Source organism: Sciurus vulgaris (genome assembly GCF_902686455.1).
Source record: "Sciurus vulgaris genome assembly, chromosome: 12".
In the NCBI taxonomy this organism is placed as follows: Eukaryota; Metazoa; Chordata; class Mammalia; order Rodentia; family Sciuridae; genus Sciurus; species Sciurus vulgaris.
In genome coordinates, this window is record NC_136473.1 from 106,882,507 (window position 1) to 106,897,439 (window position 14,933).

The 14,933-nt window shown below is 40.7% G+C and overlaps 2 protein-coding genes across 27 annotated transcripts in view; one reads left to right on the forward strand and one right to left on the reverse strand.

The window, feature by feature from the left end:
* The window catches only part of ZBTB37 (zinc finger and BTB domain containing 37), a gene marked incomplete at its 3' end in the record, with an annotated part of 24,447 nt that extends 14,644 nt beyond the window's left edge, over positions 1 to 9,803 (reverse strand). For 4 of the 8 annotated variants that reach the window (XR_013758115.1, XR_013758116.1, XR_013758117.1 and 1 more), the window contains exons 1-3: positions 9,060 to 9,198; positions 7,087 to 8,043; positions 5,201 to 5,300 (exon numbers count right to left, since the gene is read on the reverse strand). Coding sequence is in view for 5 of the 8 variants with exons in the window: in XM_079106403.1 (XP_078962529.1) it covers positions 5,201 to 5,300; positions 7,087 to 8,009 (1,023 nt within the window). Of the gene's footprint in view, positions 1 to 5,200; positions 5,301 to 7,082; positions 8,047 to 9,059; positions 9,199 to 9,769 lie in introns of those variants that run through there. The other 4 variants (XM_079106405.1, XM_079106406.1, XM_079106404.1 and 1 more) reach the window with 4 other exon arrangements.
* Positions 9,258 to 14,173, forward strand: LOC306641317 (uncharacterized protein). 19 transcript variants are annotated; one of them, XM_079106446.1, is made up of 10 exons: positions 10,084 to 10,180; positions 10,950 to 11,019; positions 11,193 to 11,219; positions 11,748 to 11,774; positions 12,069 to 12,106; positions 12,352 to 12,389; positions 12,857 to 12,905; positions 13,208 to 13,341; positions 13,786 to 13,842; positions 14,019 to 14,173. In XM_079106446.1, exons 1-6 carry the CDS (start codon positions 10,104 to 10,106, stop codon positions 12,383 to 12,385), a joined length of 273 nt encoding a protein of 90 aa, XP_078962572.1. In that variant the 5' UTR covers positions 10,084 to 10,103; the 3' UTR covers positions 12,386 to 12,389; positions 12,857 to 12,905; positions 13,208 to 13,341; positions 13,786 to 13,842; positions 14,019 to 14,173. The 19 variants fall into 19 exon arrangements, 11 of the variants coding, with proteins under 11 accessions (XP_078962569.1, XP_078962572.1, XP_078962567.1 ...); XM_079106441.1 differs by lacking the exon at positions 12,069 to 12,106 and adding an exon at positions 12,640 to 12,668; XM_079106445.1 differs by having other exon boundaries at positions 12,640 to 13,341.
* The last annotated feature ends 760 nt before the right edge of the window (positions 14,174 to 14,933 follow it).

Consider the following 14,933-nt stretch of genomic DNA (forward strand, 5'->3'; position numbering starts at 1 on the left):
GAGTGAGGTTTCTGGGAGGGAGTAGGAATATATTCCTTTTGAGATTATTTAAAAGTTTTAGATTTATAAATGCTTTTGGTTCAAAATTCTATATTAGGGCTGGGGAGATAGCTCAGTTGGTAGAATGCTTGCCTTGCAAGCACAAGGCCCTGGGTTCAATGCCGAGCACTGCAAAAAGACAAAAAAGAAAAAAAAAAAAATTCTATATTAAGCTGTCACCACTCAGAAATTACTGACTTTTTAGCCTGTTAACTTCTAAAGTTATTATGTTAAAAAAAACTTAAAAAATATGTTGGAAGGAATTACATATGTTTAGCAGAGGCTGGAGTACCAAGGCAAATAGGATAAAATGTCAGAGCTGACTCTAGATTAACTAGAGAAAGTCTTCCTGGTTAGCAATTAACCTATTAATTGCATGCCTTTTATTTATTTTTTGGGGGGACAGTAGAAGAACACAATACCTTTATTTTATTTATTTATTTTTATGTGGTGCTGAGGATCAAATCCCATGCCTCAGACAAGGTAGACAAGTGCTCTATCACTGAGCTACAACTCAACCAAATCTCCTGTCTTTTAATTTCTAGACATGCATTTTGGTCTCCTTCTTCATGTTAGCTGAAAGTGCTCTTTTTATAAAGCATTTCCAACAGAGGCAGTTCTTAACAGGTTTGAGAAGCAGCAAGTTAAGTCAAAGGCTGAAGAGGAAGACTGAAAGTTTTAAGATTATTTCTGATTTGTTTTATATAACATTTCTTTCTGTTTCATTTCCCTGGATAAGCAAAACAAAAATCACAGAAAGAAAGATGAATTGTGCCACTAAAAAGTCTTAGGTGATGAAGGACAAAGCACAGGATAACTTCTATAGGCTTAGTTCTCCCATTCATAAGCTTTGCCAACTTTTAAGGTTCTCTTGAGAATCAAACATGGGAAGTGTACCCTGGAATAAATTCTTAAAATTTTGCTTATTTATTTATTTTTTGGCAGGGTCTCATTACGTTGCCCTAGACTCAAACAATCCTCTTAAGTCAACTTCCTATGTAATTGGGACCAGATGCTGGCCACCACACCCAGCTACCCTGAAATATTTCGAATGCATAATATTTTTGAGCCGCGGAATTACAGGCATGTACCACTGCACCTGGCATGAATACATAATATTACATACAATTAAGGGTGCTGACACCTGGATTCAAATTCAAGTTCCATTTATTATATTACCTTGAGTAAGTTATTTAACTACTCTATTCCTTAGTCTGCTTATCTCCAAAATGAATATAACAATAACCATCTCTCTCATAAGCTGCTTTGAGCACTGAATGAGTAAAGTGCTTAATGTAGCTCAGTAACTATTAGTTATTATTAAACATTGCATATACACATGCATATATATGAAAAAATATTTTTTTCCTGACCTGTTTCCTCCTTGCTCAGCAGCACCTGACCAACTTCGAACTCATATTATTTGTAACCTTGAGAGTATGATTCCATAAATATCCTTCCCAACATTAAGGAAAGAAGTATTGTCTACATGCAGAAGGTAATGCATTTTAGTAAATACTGATGAGCTATGATCATAAAAATCATTCATTATGATCAATCTCATTTAAAAGGCTATTGCAGTAAAGCTGCAATAGGAGAAAATAAATGAACATAAACTCTAGAGTTATTATTATCTAGGTCCTTGTCAGGCAGCAATGTATCTTTCATAGTTTTCTTACTTTGAACTTTAAAAAGGGATAATGGCAATAAATGGTTGTCTCCTGTTCTCTAAGATGCCCCTTAAAGGTGAATTATTTCACTCCCCCACATGGCAATACTGTATTAAGATTGTAAACTCTGTATGCATAGGGACATTCTGCTTTGCCAAACAGGGATTCAATCAGTAACTTTTTTTTTTCTTTCCATAATGGGGACTGAACCCATGAGTGCTCTGCTACAGAGCAACATCCACAGCTGTTTAAGTTTATGCTTTGAGACAGGGTCTCACTAAATTCCCAGGTTGGCCTTGAACTGATGATCCTCCTGCCTTAGCCTCCTGAGTAGCTTAGAATATAGGGGTATGGCACCATGCCCAGCTTCAATAACTACTTCTTAGTGAATTATTTCATAAAAAGAATATATTCCATATAAGTAATTGATTTCCACATTTTCTAAAACAAACCATTATCAGTCCAGATGCTTGACGAGGACTTCAAAGCCTCTCATCATCCTTATGTTTTTATTAACAGTAATCACAAAGAATTGAAGGGGCTTTGAAAATAATGACTTTGTACTTTAATGTTATTTAAAGATCTCCAAAGTTGGGAATTCCATCTTTTTTCCAAATCGTGGATTTCACAAGCAACTGAATAACTCCTGTTTAGCAGGTGCAGCCACCTTATGACATGTGCACAATGACCAAGTAAAGCACTACTGTACTGAGAGGTAAAATTCCTGACAGAGAAACAGTGCCATTAATATAAAGATCTGATAAAACAATGTCAGAGATGTGCTTTCAAGGAGATTTCAACAGGAGATGCACTATGAAAGCAAATGAGAAAGGAACAACTCACATGAGTCAGATGAGAAGTAGGAAGAATTACACTGCACCCTCTGTAAATGCTAAATAGTGGTTTAAGCAAGAATAAAAAACTGGGTTAATTATGGCCGATGGAACTAGAAGTTGAGCTCAATGAGGACCCAGGAAGAATGAGGGCTCTCACACACACAGTGAAAGAAATAATATGATGGGGTTGTGACACACAGAGAAATTAACTGAGATGGACAGCAAACGCCGATGAGTGGTAGGAATTGTTGGGTTGAAAAGATTACAAATTATGTAGAAAATTAGGTCAAGTATTTTTAACTTTCAATGGCAGAAAAAAGAGAAAGCTGCAGAAGGTTTTTCAGTAAAGGAATGACTTTATTTGTTGTTTTAGTACCAGGGATTGAACTCAGGGGCACTTGATCATGGAGCCACACCCCCAGCCCTATTTTGTATTTTATTTAGAGACAGGTTTTCACTGAGTTGCTTAGCACCTCTTTTTTGCTGAGGCTGGTTTCAACTTGAGATCCTCCTGCTTCAGCCTCCCAAGCTGCTGGGATTATAGGCATGTGCCATCTCGCCCAGGAATGACTTCAGTAGTCTGTTGTAGTTGATTCATCCCTATAATCAGGAAGTCCTTCGAGTTTATCAAAATTTGTTCTCAATGCCAGGTGCAATAGTAAATACCTGTAGCCCTAGCTACTTAGGAGGCTGAGGCAGGAGAATCACAAGTTTGAGGTCAGTCTGGGTGGCTTGGCAAGAGCCTATCTCAATATAAAAAATAAAAAGGGCTGGGGACACAGCTCAGTAGTAAAGCACTCCTGGGTTCAATTTCCAGTACAACCCCCTCCAAACAAAAAACAAAAAACAAAATACAAAAACAAAATAATAAAGTTCTCATAATGTAAACCCTGCCCTGTTCTGGTCCTCTGTGGCAGGCTAAACTAACTGGGGAGCAGACTCAATACGCTTTCATACATGTTCAGGCATACATATCACCATATCACCCTTAATATCATCTCCAGACAGTACTGCTTAAATTTTCTATTCCTTAATAGTCTATATACCTTTTGTTTCAGCCAGGTAAAACAATCTTGCATAATCCAATTCTTATCTTTATCCCATCTACAAATGGAGTAAGTTACCTGTTCCTAATTTCTTTAAAAATTGCATCTATAGCTGGGCAGGGTGGTATGTGTCTACAGTCTCACCTACTTGGGAAGCTGAGGCTGAAGGATTGTCTAAGTTCAGTAGTTTGATGCCAGCCTGGGCAACATAGTAAGACACCTCATAAAAAACAAAAAATAAAAACAACAAAAAAACAAAAAGACTCAAACAAACTTAAATTACTGATTTCGGTAATTTTAGTAACTGATTTGACACTGATTTTAGTTAAGATGTTAAGTATAACTATTTCCAGAAAACTGTTACTGAAGTCTATGTATGTCTTAGATAGATACGTGTTTTTTTTGTATTCACTGATCTGTCTTATCTCTTCCCCCTTGAAGCTGCTACAATTGTCTCATTACTGTATTTATCTGTCTAACCAATTACCTTTATATGGTTATCACACCATATTTGAGAGATAAAAAGAAAAAGGGCCCCAATTAAGAAAGTAAACTATTTTTCCTCCAAGCTCTTCACATTTTCTCTAAAACCTTATCAAAACTAAAAAGTTAGTTTGTTACAACAACTGTTATTACTATACCATGTACACCATAAATATCCAGTGGTTTAAATAACAAAATACAAGTATAATGCAGAGGTTTAAAAATATTATCCATGCAATCTTAATCTACTAGTGCTTTCTTTTAAAAGGCAAAAGTATTTAATTTACTGTGTTCTATTTGGTGAGTTTACCACTTTCTAAAAGCTCAATCTTCAATGATAGAAATTCTTGAGGAAAAAAACAGACAATATTAATTCACTTATAGTAGTTGCTAAAGAAAAGAGAAGATATCATTCCTGTCCTTTCTAGAATACTAGTCTAAAAAAAGATTCAGGAAGCTGGGTACAGTGGTGCACAACTGTAATCCCAGCAACTTGGAGGTTGAGGCAGAAGGATTGCAAGTTTGAGGCCAGTCTTGGCAACTGAGTGAGACCCTTAGCAACATAACGAGACTCTCTCAAAATAGAAAATAAAACAGCTGAGGCCACAGCTCATTGGTAAAGAACACTTGGGTTCAATTCTCAATACAAAATTTACAAAAAATTCTGGAATAAATGAAAAAAATAAATGCATACAAAATAGCACACATTTGAAAATGCATAAAGCATTCTATTTACAAATACATACTGTTATAAATTAGCTACTGTGTATAGTGTCATACTCTCACGCACACAAAATCATACTCTTTCTATTCTGGGTTCTAAATTACCTGCATGTAGTTTTTAGGGGTTAATTTTACTCTCAGGGATATGGATTGGCCCCTATAATCAGGAAAGAGTATCACAATCTTGCTATTTTTTTTTTTTTTTTTGCTTCCCAAATTCTACTGAAGTAAAAAATGTATTTTTGGCAAGCTCATAAACAAGAATAAAGTAATCAAATATGGTATTTATTTGGCAGGGCCAATGTTGCCATCTACATCTTTCCTTTCTTATTTACTACATTCTGTTCAGACACAGTGGCAACTCCTCCAACTACACAGCAGCTGTAAGCCCACAACAACGTACCTGGGAGCTTGGCTGCTTGGGCTCATCCACTCTCCCAGGAGACTCACTTCGGGCTCTGTGTCTCTCAGCCAAGGGGACAACACTGCCGGAGGGGCTGAATCTGTTGGAGAGGAGCATAAAGGTACTAAAAGAAAAGTGGTGGCTGAGGAAGGGACAACGAAGCAACTGATGACTGAAAGATACTTTCAGAGTCAATGTAGGACCTGGTTTGAAGAAAGGGACGAAAGGTCTGTCCTACTAAATAAAAAAAAAAAAAAAAAAAGGACATAGTAGAATCGTATGAGCTGGTGAAGCTATAGCTAAATATAACCCTGTATAAGTACTGGGAAAGGGGTAAAAGTATAACTAAAAACTGGTTCTATAACTATTGGGTTTTTGGTTTTCTTTCCCCTAGGCCCCACTATAACCTGTTGCATATTTCAGACTGTTGATAGAAATCATAGAAAATAAAAATCCTTGCATTTAAGTTGATACTACTTCTGGTACAGTTCTAACATAGGAAAACACAGTGCTAACACTGGGATCAATAAGTTCAATGCTCAAGAATATTTTAACTACTAAGGATACACTTAATAGTTATTAAGTACTCAAATCAAGACCACCTGAACTGGGTGCGGTGGTACACACCTGTAATCCCAGCTTCTTGGGAGGCTGAGGCAGGAGGACTGCAAGTTCAAAGCCAGCTTCAGCAAAAGCGAAGTGATAAGCAACTCATTGAGACCCTGTCTCTAAATAAAATACAAAATAGGGCTGGGGTTCTGGCTCAGTGGTCAAGTGCCCATAAGTTCAATCTCTGGTACCAAAACAAAACAAAACAAAACAAAACAAAACAAAACAAAAAAACAAAGAACAAAACAAAAAAACCTCAACCTGAAGTGGATACAGTATACTATCTGAATGTGTGGAACAGTACTATCTCTTAAGATCAACTATACACCAAAGAAACAGCTTCCTTAGTTTTCGCTGCTCAATTTTAATTAATTAATGAATAAAATTTTTGGCACCAGGATTGAATCCAGGGGCGCTTACTCATTGAGCCCTTCTTTATTTTCATTTTGAGACAGATCTTGCTAAGTTGCTGAGGCTGGCTTTAAACCTGCCTTAGCCTTCTGAGTTGCCAGAGTTACATGTGCACACTGTGCCCAGCTAATTTTTATTTATTTTTAAAAGGCAAAAGAACAAATATTAAAATCTAAATTCTTTCTTTCTTTCAATTGGCTTAGATTAAAACTAGTGCTAGTTCCACAAGAGAAATGTTCTAACAGATTTGATGTATTAGAGACATGCCACAGTAGTGCAGGTGAAAAAAGGACACTCTCAGGGTCTGTGGTAGCAACATTCATCTGTGAAAGATAACAGGTGAGAGAGCACCAAATGACAAGTGATAATAAGAATGAAGAATATCCAAAAAGCTTTTCTCTGGAATTACTGTACTGTGTTGACACTAATGCGAAAAGAACAATCACTGATGACACCATACTTCCTCTAATTTGGTAGTTGGGGACAAAAATAAGTGCATAGGCCACCTACCTGTGTACACACCAAGGAAGGGCAGTGCTGCCAGGTTCCCAGTTGATGATCAGTTCCCTTCCTGGAACCTTGAGGAAGCCCTGGCAATGACTGATCCTAGTGTGGCTGCAGATGCTATTCTGATTCACGGAAGTGTCTAACTTTACCACAGTTCTCACAACATCGTGAATACATCATGACTAGGAGTTTCCTGCTTTAGAAAAATAAGAATGCAGGTCTTTTGGACACCTCAATTCCCCAACATCAACTTATTCTAGCTAAGAACATCTGGTAAAGATGTGTCTGAACCACACAGAGGACCCTTTTAGTAATGTGTGTACAACAGCCATTAGAAGGGAAAAAACCCCAGAACTTACCTGTCAACTTCACTGCTTGTTGGCCGAGCCACTTTGGCTCCTGAAGACCCTAAAGTGTAACTCTCCTGTCCTACAGAACCATGGCCTGTGGTGTCAATCACCATGGCTGTGACCTCCTCTGCACTACTCCCATCTTCTCCAGAAGGCTGATTCTCAGGCCCAAGCCACTCCTCCAGATTTTCGGTTTTGATGTGCACTGCTCCAAGAACCCTAACTTCATCATCACTCCGGCCCCCCCGGTCTGCAATTCCTGTCTCCACGTACCACTGTCCTGCTCGGTTGATTCGAAGAATGGGCTCCCGGCTTTCTACATCAGAACTCGGTTCAATTATCTGAGGGCTGGTGGACTCCTCAGGAGGACTTAGCTCTCTAATATCCAGCACAGCACTAACCTGTCCTCGCCGGTTTCCCTTTGGGGTATTATGTCGTGGGCTAAGGGACCGGTTTAGATTTGGTGTAACCCTGTGAGACTCTGGAGGTCTCTCTTGATGCTTTGTCCTTGTTTGACTTAACTCTGCTTCAACCTCCGCCACATTAATTTTGAAATGAATGCCCTCTAGGATCTGTGTACATTTGTCTATAATATGCTGCATTTGTAGAAAACTGGCAGCTGTAAGGTAGCTGATGATATCTGCCAGTTGCAGGCATATCCGCCCCGTGTAACAGAAAGAAAGGAGTTGTTCAAAAACAGTAGGGTTCTTGATGACTGAAATGGAGACAGTACTCATTTCATTCAAGGACATGTGATCCCGGAAATAGGGGGAGCTGGCAGCCAGTACCACTTTGTGAGCCCGAAAAGCTTGTCCTTGCACATTGACCACAATATCACAGAGACGGCCCTGCATGCGCAATTGGTTCAGATGGCTCAGGACAGAGTTGCTGAAGTCAGGAATCTCCAATTGTATGTTCCCACCTTTCTCCATGGTCGTGCCTGAAGGGGCAGGCAGGCATTCAACCCTGCTGAAAAAAACCAAATTCTCATTAGTAGTTATAATTTTATTACCCTGATGCTTTCTATTTCAAACATCCTTAAAAATATATTATTTGGTAAAATCTCCAACTACCAAAAGATACCTTCCTTATGTTGATACAGAAATCATATTACCAACAGTTTTTTTAGTCTATTTCACAGAAAGATACAGTTAAAATAAAAAAGCAATCATTAGACTTCTAAAAATTCAAATTATGATTATGCTTTCTTTATACAATAGCAAAACAAATTCAACAAAAGGGAGCAGGGGCATTAATTGTAATGTATTTGCAGATGGAATATAAAATCTCATGACAATGTTAAAACTTTCTTTGGAGGAGGAGAGCTTTTTAAATCAATGTAACTACATACGGATAGATTTACTGGATACACCTCAACATTTTACAACATGCTGCATGAGTTATGCTTATTACATTGTAAAGTGACTAATATCCCATATGAATGTAGGCCAATATTTTTAAGTTTAGGAGTCAGACCTTCCACAGTAAGCCCTTGGATATGGGGCTCTGAGGTGAACACTACTTTAGGAAAAATCCCGCAACTGTCAGGACTGAAATCAAAACGCAGAGAACTTCAAAGTTCAGTTCTCAAAGTTAGGTAACGTTATGAAATCTGCCTCTATTCGAATTTGAAACTGGGAATTTCAGAGTGGTGATGATACTCTGATCCTAAAATTTAGTTCCCTAGAGCTGGTAACAATATAACATTTACAAGTATGACCAAAACGTTTACACAGAAAGAGTGCAACTGCATTCGATTGTCTTCAAAAGTTTAGAGTACAGTTTGTATAAATCCCCAAAGGAAGGCAATGCTTTAAGTCCAGTGTACCTCCATTTATCTATAACTTTATACTCATAGTTGCATATGCCTCCAGGAACTTATCCCGAGAAGCTCACAGCATTGCACCACATTGACAACACATTTATCAGTAAACAGGGAAGTGTATACACTGCTTTCAAGAACCAACTTTAGCCAATCTGACCTTTTTCCAAAGCGTTATTGTTTGTTTTGAAACTTTTAATCCAATAAGAGCCTCTGTCGATGCCATCATGAATTCAGATGTGTTTATTTTGGAGCCTACACCAGCGCCTTTTTTGTTTGCTCTTTCCGGCAATTCCCCAGTGAGGAGGAAGACCCTGGAGTAAAGTCTTTCTCTACCGTCGGCACTGGAGGAGTGAGAGCTGCAAGAGGGAGAATCGGGATCGCCATGGGGTTGGCCGCTCTGAACTTGAGCAGCTTTCGTCTGCGTTGGGAAGCGTGGGGAGAGAGAACGGGCTGCGGGGCGACAAGTCACGGAGGAACGAGGAGAGGGGCGCCAGGCTACAGCCGGGCGCAGCGCAAAGGTGAGGGCAGAGCACTGGGAAGGGGGCGGCGCCCCGGGCCCGGGTCCAGGCGGTGCGTCGCGGGCGGGGTGCGGCCGGAGGTGGGTGTGTGCATCTGGGTGTGTCCCGGCGGCGCGGGGGAGGGGGCCGCCCACCCGGGGTCTTGAGGGAGGGGCCCCGCGAGGGGGCGGGTCTGCGGCTCGGCCGGCCCGGGGCCAAAGGGGCGGAAGGTCGCCGGTGCCGTGGGGGCGGTGCGGGGAAGCGCCTGGGCGCCGCGGGAGCGGCTGCGGCTCGGACGGGCGGGGCGGCCACGGGGCAGGGCGGCGGGGCCGGGAGCGGGGCCCGAGCCCAGTCGAGGAGCAGCACCTACCTCCGGGGGTGGAAATGGGCCGGAATGGGCCGGAACACCGTCCCGGAAGTGAAACCCCCCGCCCCCTCCCCCGGAGCGGGCGACGTGCCGGAAGGAAATCACTCACCCTTACACCGCCCCCCACCCCCAGCGCTTTCCGTTCGCGCCCCCTCCCCTCAGCGTTTCCTCCCCTGCCGGGAGGAGGGCGGAGCCTCGCGTCACGCCGGCAGTCCCGTCCCCGCCCAAAATGACGAGGCCGGGCGGGGCTTCAGGCGCCGGCAGGAGGTGGGGCTGGAGGGGAGGAGCTTGAGGGGGCGGGGCGGGGCTGAGGCGGTGCAGGCGAGGAGCGTGCGTCATGACGTCACGGAGAAGAACATTCTTATACAGGAGTTCGGGCGCCATATCGGCCTTTCGGGGCTGCGAGTCTGCCGGGTGGGAGGTAGGCTTTTGCTTTGTGGTCGTTGGAAGCGCTCTCTTTCGGATCTTGCAGCCCTTAGGAGTTAGGCATCGCTGAACTGGAGGGCTTTGCAGGGCCTGTGGCGTGCTTTTGCAGGGACCTCAAGGCGGAGGTGGTGGGAGGTGGTGGTGCGTTGGGAACAGGTGCGAGCTAAACTGCCATTGGGGTTTTTGGTCTAAACCATGGGGAAGACTCGGCTCGAGTGCCCTGCCTGTGATGAAGCCTGTGTTGGTAGGGACATCTGAGAGTGCTGAAGAATGCCAACGGCTCTGAAGGTGGCGGGTGCCGAGTCACCAGAGTAGGCCTTTGTTCTAAAGACGGCGCTCCGAGCGTCGAGCGGCTCGATCTGAGGGAAGGACAGATAAGGGTGCACGTGCTTTGGTTAGGTGGCAGTATTCCGCAGTGCACCATTTTTTCGTCAGCCGTCCCTTTTTTGGTGCATAATTTGCTGTGTTTGTTGCGTGTTCCTACATGCACGATTTTCATCAGTGGCTCTGGTTGCAGTGTTTTTTTTTGCAACACGAAGTGCATCATTGACTTGGAAGTAAATGAACTACCGGCCCTAAATAGTTGGTACCACATTAGTTTAATTGTGAAACGAATGGATTAAAAATCTAACGTGTACTAGGAATTGCACGGGGTGGGGACGCATGGTGGGTTATTTTGGGATGGAGAATGGGGATTTAACGCGGGAGCAGTCTTCAGTTGATCTACATAACCCAGACAGTTTTTGTTCTGAGACAGGGTGTCCTCTGAAATGCTTCAGCTTCCCGGAGTAGCAGCAGTATGGCTCCACATGGCATGTTGTGGACAGGTAAGAATGAAGTATGCCTAGAGATGGTTTTTGTGTTAAGCCTATGATGGTGTAAGAGTAGTGGACAGAAGAGGTTTCTGAAAAAAATTTATTCTGAGGCTTTAATAATTTTCACATGGAATCTGATTTTTAATTCAAGGATGTTTCTCACTGTTTACTATTTTGTTTTCTAGTTATATGCCAAAGGAATGAGTACGGAGGTGAGACACTTGAAATTTCCTCTTTGGGGATTTAAACTTACAACTTAATGTGCTACAATGATGACATTTATTTGCTACTCTTGACTGCAAGAATGACGATAGTCTACACCACCATTATCCTAACTGAGGCACACAAAATGATGATTTGGGGTTTGTAGAGATTGCACCTAGTTTACATGAAATTATTTCTTCCCAGGTCCTAAACAGCCTCAATATCTGGGCACAAGGTTAGAAACATTTATATACTCTACTCATGCATTATTTGAATTTAAGGATTAGAAAGTAGACAAAAATCTTGTATTTTCCCTTTTCAAATGTGATCTGCTCTAATTGTGAATCCAAATTGCTGGGGGGAGGAGGAAGAGGCAGATACGATGATGGTTGCATAGTTCAGCAGATTTAAATCATGAAGACATTAACCACTTCTGATGTATCTGGGATTGTTGTGCATTGCTGTTAATTAGCACAAGAAATGTCCAGTAAGTAGCTCTAAGATCTAATACTTTATCTTAAAATTCTTTTTTGTAGGTTCTAGATAGAACAGAAGTAGAAATGGTGAGTAAAACTAGTCCAACTAAACATCGGTAGCTGGTCAAATGAAGGCACATGTGGCTTTTTCGGATTGCATTTTTACATAGTAAGCACTCATGCCTGAGGGATGAATTAGTTAAATACCAGTACCTTACCTGCTACCGTTTGTAAGACTTGTCGTTGTGGCCTGGATGATGATAAGCAGATGACTGACTGAATGTGAAGTTTATAATTAGCTCTAGCTGATTGCAGGCATTGTTGGTTTGGGCTGGGAGAAATTGCATCTTTGGCTATTCTAAAATCACTCTTATTTATTAGGTGGAGTCTGATTTGTTTGGACCAGCTTTATTTTTCTAGTAAGTATTGGAAACCATCACCTTGAGAATGCCAGTGAAGTGCATGCTTGTTGCATAGTTAATATTTGACAATGAAAACTTGGCATCTTTAAGCATGCTGAGTGGGGTTTTTGTAATGATGTTGTTCAAATGTCTGACCTGAAGTGAGCATGTTGACAAGTTTTACACTGAAGAACCCAAGATAAACAGTTTGAAAAGAATTGATGACATTTAACATATTAATGAAGTTCCTTCTTTTATTATAGTTACTGGACATACATTTTGATCTGGATGGTGTGACTGGGTAAGACTATGAATAAAATTCTTTGACTCCTGATGTCTTAGGCTTATAATTCTGAAACATGATTTTACCAACATTGTTGGGTTAAGGACTTTCTTGTTAAACCAGTAGACCAGAATTAATATACTGTGTACAAGGAAGACTTTATAACAGTTTGAACAAGGGTTGCAAGTTTTTAAATAATGTAAATAATTGTTTTCAAAATTAGTATGCAGCTGTTGGGAATAAGTGTCTAAAGAAATAACTTTTTCAGGTCCAGTTTGGAGACCTTTTTAAATAAAGGTATGCATCTTATTTATCTTACATATTTATTGTGCAAGGTGCTGTTAGTGATGACTTTTAAAGTTAAAACAGATGGGAATCTCTCTGAAAGAGAATGAAGATTAATTTAAAACTGAAACAGTAGTTGGAAAGTATGTAGAAATCTATTTGTTAACTACCTATTGCTAAATCACACTAAATTTCTGCAGGTACAAAGAATCACCTTGTGAAGAAGTGTGTAAGAAGTTGTAAGCAAAGGTATAGCAATCTCAAGGTTTTTGGTGAGGGGGGGTGAACTAAGGCCTTCCAAATGCTAGGTGGGCACCCTAGGCCTCAAGTTGGACAGACTACATGGCCTAAAAGCCGATACAATGATGATAACATAGTTCAGCAGACTTTCACTGATGAGCAAACATGTCTTTCGCTCCTATCTGATGTATCTGGCTCAACAGTCCAACTCATTCTCATGAAAATGGCCTTTTATTGTCCCCATACAAAATGTTTAGGAACTGGAGTATTACATCTTGTTTAAATGTGTCCTACCCTGTTCTCCTTTAAAGGCAGGAGTGAAGCTGGGCAAGGTTTTTATATGCCTGTAATCCCATCTTCATTAGCATAACCATTGCCTGAGCCCAGGAGTCAGTGGTTCAGCCGAAGCAATATAGTTGCCTCACGATTGGAAAAGTGCAGGTTAGTAGCTTAAATTTTCTTAGGATGTTTTTATGGCATATTCACAAATTACCCAGATTGCACCAAATTAGTGATTAGCTATTTTTTAAAGATAAAAATGTACCACTAAGGTGAAAGTGGGTAGGCCCTTTATCATTCACTTTGGGATGATGGGAATTGAACCCAGGGCTTCATGAATGCTAATCTATGTGCTCTACCATAGAGCTACAGACCCAGACCAAATTTCAAGTGGGTATTTTTTTTTCCATCCTCAAACAGGTGTGTGAAATCCTGAGATCTTTAAGGTATGTAACGATTTGGTATATGTAATACCTTTGAGTGTAACCAGTGATGTAATGATTCTGCCAAATGAATATAATGATATCACTTATAAAACCGTTCCATTTTGATTCTGAGGTTACTACATTGAAAAGCATCACATAATTTTTTTTTGCTATGATTAATACAGACTTTTTGGTTTTAGGGCTTTTGTGGCACCTGCAGGCACATCACAATCCTTAGAAAGGTGAGTATTGAACATACTTAGCACTATTCCTATTGCTGAATACATGATGATCTCACCCCAGCTTGAACTCTCTCACTGATCACTTGATGACAGTAAAAGATCTGATATTCTCTGTTCCCCAAGTACCATTTAAGTTGTAATGTGGAAATTGACTAAAAGTGGTGTCTTTGTTGCAGGCAGCTGGAATGGATTCTCTTGGGATAGAAGATTGAATGCGTCATCACTTCAGTTTCTGAAAGTTCTTGGGGCTGAGGGTTGTACCCATGAAGTGTATTTCAAGTAGGATGGGGAAGGGAATAAATATGCCTAATAAAAGTAATTGAGGAAAGTTTTTGTGCTTTGTCATTTTGAGTGGAAAAAGGGCTTGCACAAGTCATGAAGAAAAACTATGGTATTGCTTCATTATCTGTGTAGGCAGTTAATTTTACATGGGTGTTTTATGCTTAAATTGCCACACAGCCATTACTATAGTAATGCCATATTTAGTGCCAACAGAAATAAGATGTGCTCAGGATGAGTCATGTTTGGAGGATTCTCTGTGGGGCTTAAGACTGGGACAGTTGCTTTTCAGTGGGAAGTACCTGAAAAGTAGTCATGGAGAGAACTTGAGGTGAGGGAAAATATAAAATTTGGATTATCACTGTTAAGACCTCTCAAAGGAATCTGCTTTTTGAGACTGTCAGGTCATTGCAATCCTTATTTGACCAATTGTGAAGAAAGGAATGTTTAAGCCAGTGCAAAAGATCCACTTTTAACATAAAAACATTCTTAAACTGGTGGGTTCATTGAGCAAGTATTGATGCTGAAATTGGTGGACAATAGGGATATAACTGGTTATGTCAAAGTGGTCTACCTTAAGAGATAATAGATTGGTATTGCTTAGCACTGGAGCATTTACCTCGGGTTCAAAGTTACTGAAAAACCCTATCCAGGAAATGGCAAATGTTTCTGGAGTGATGTACTTGGGTGAGTGGATTTCCAGTTAACTCGTTTCCTGAACAAACTCCTTAGCTCTGCATGAATTTGTTTCATTATTGTGGATTGTACCCAAGGCCTAGGCATGTGCTAAGTAAGCATTCTCAGTCCCCCTA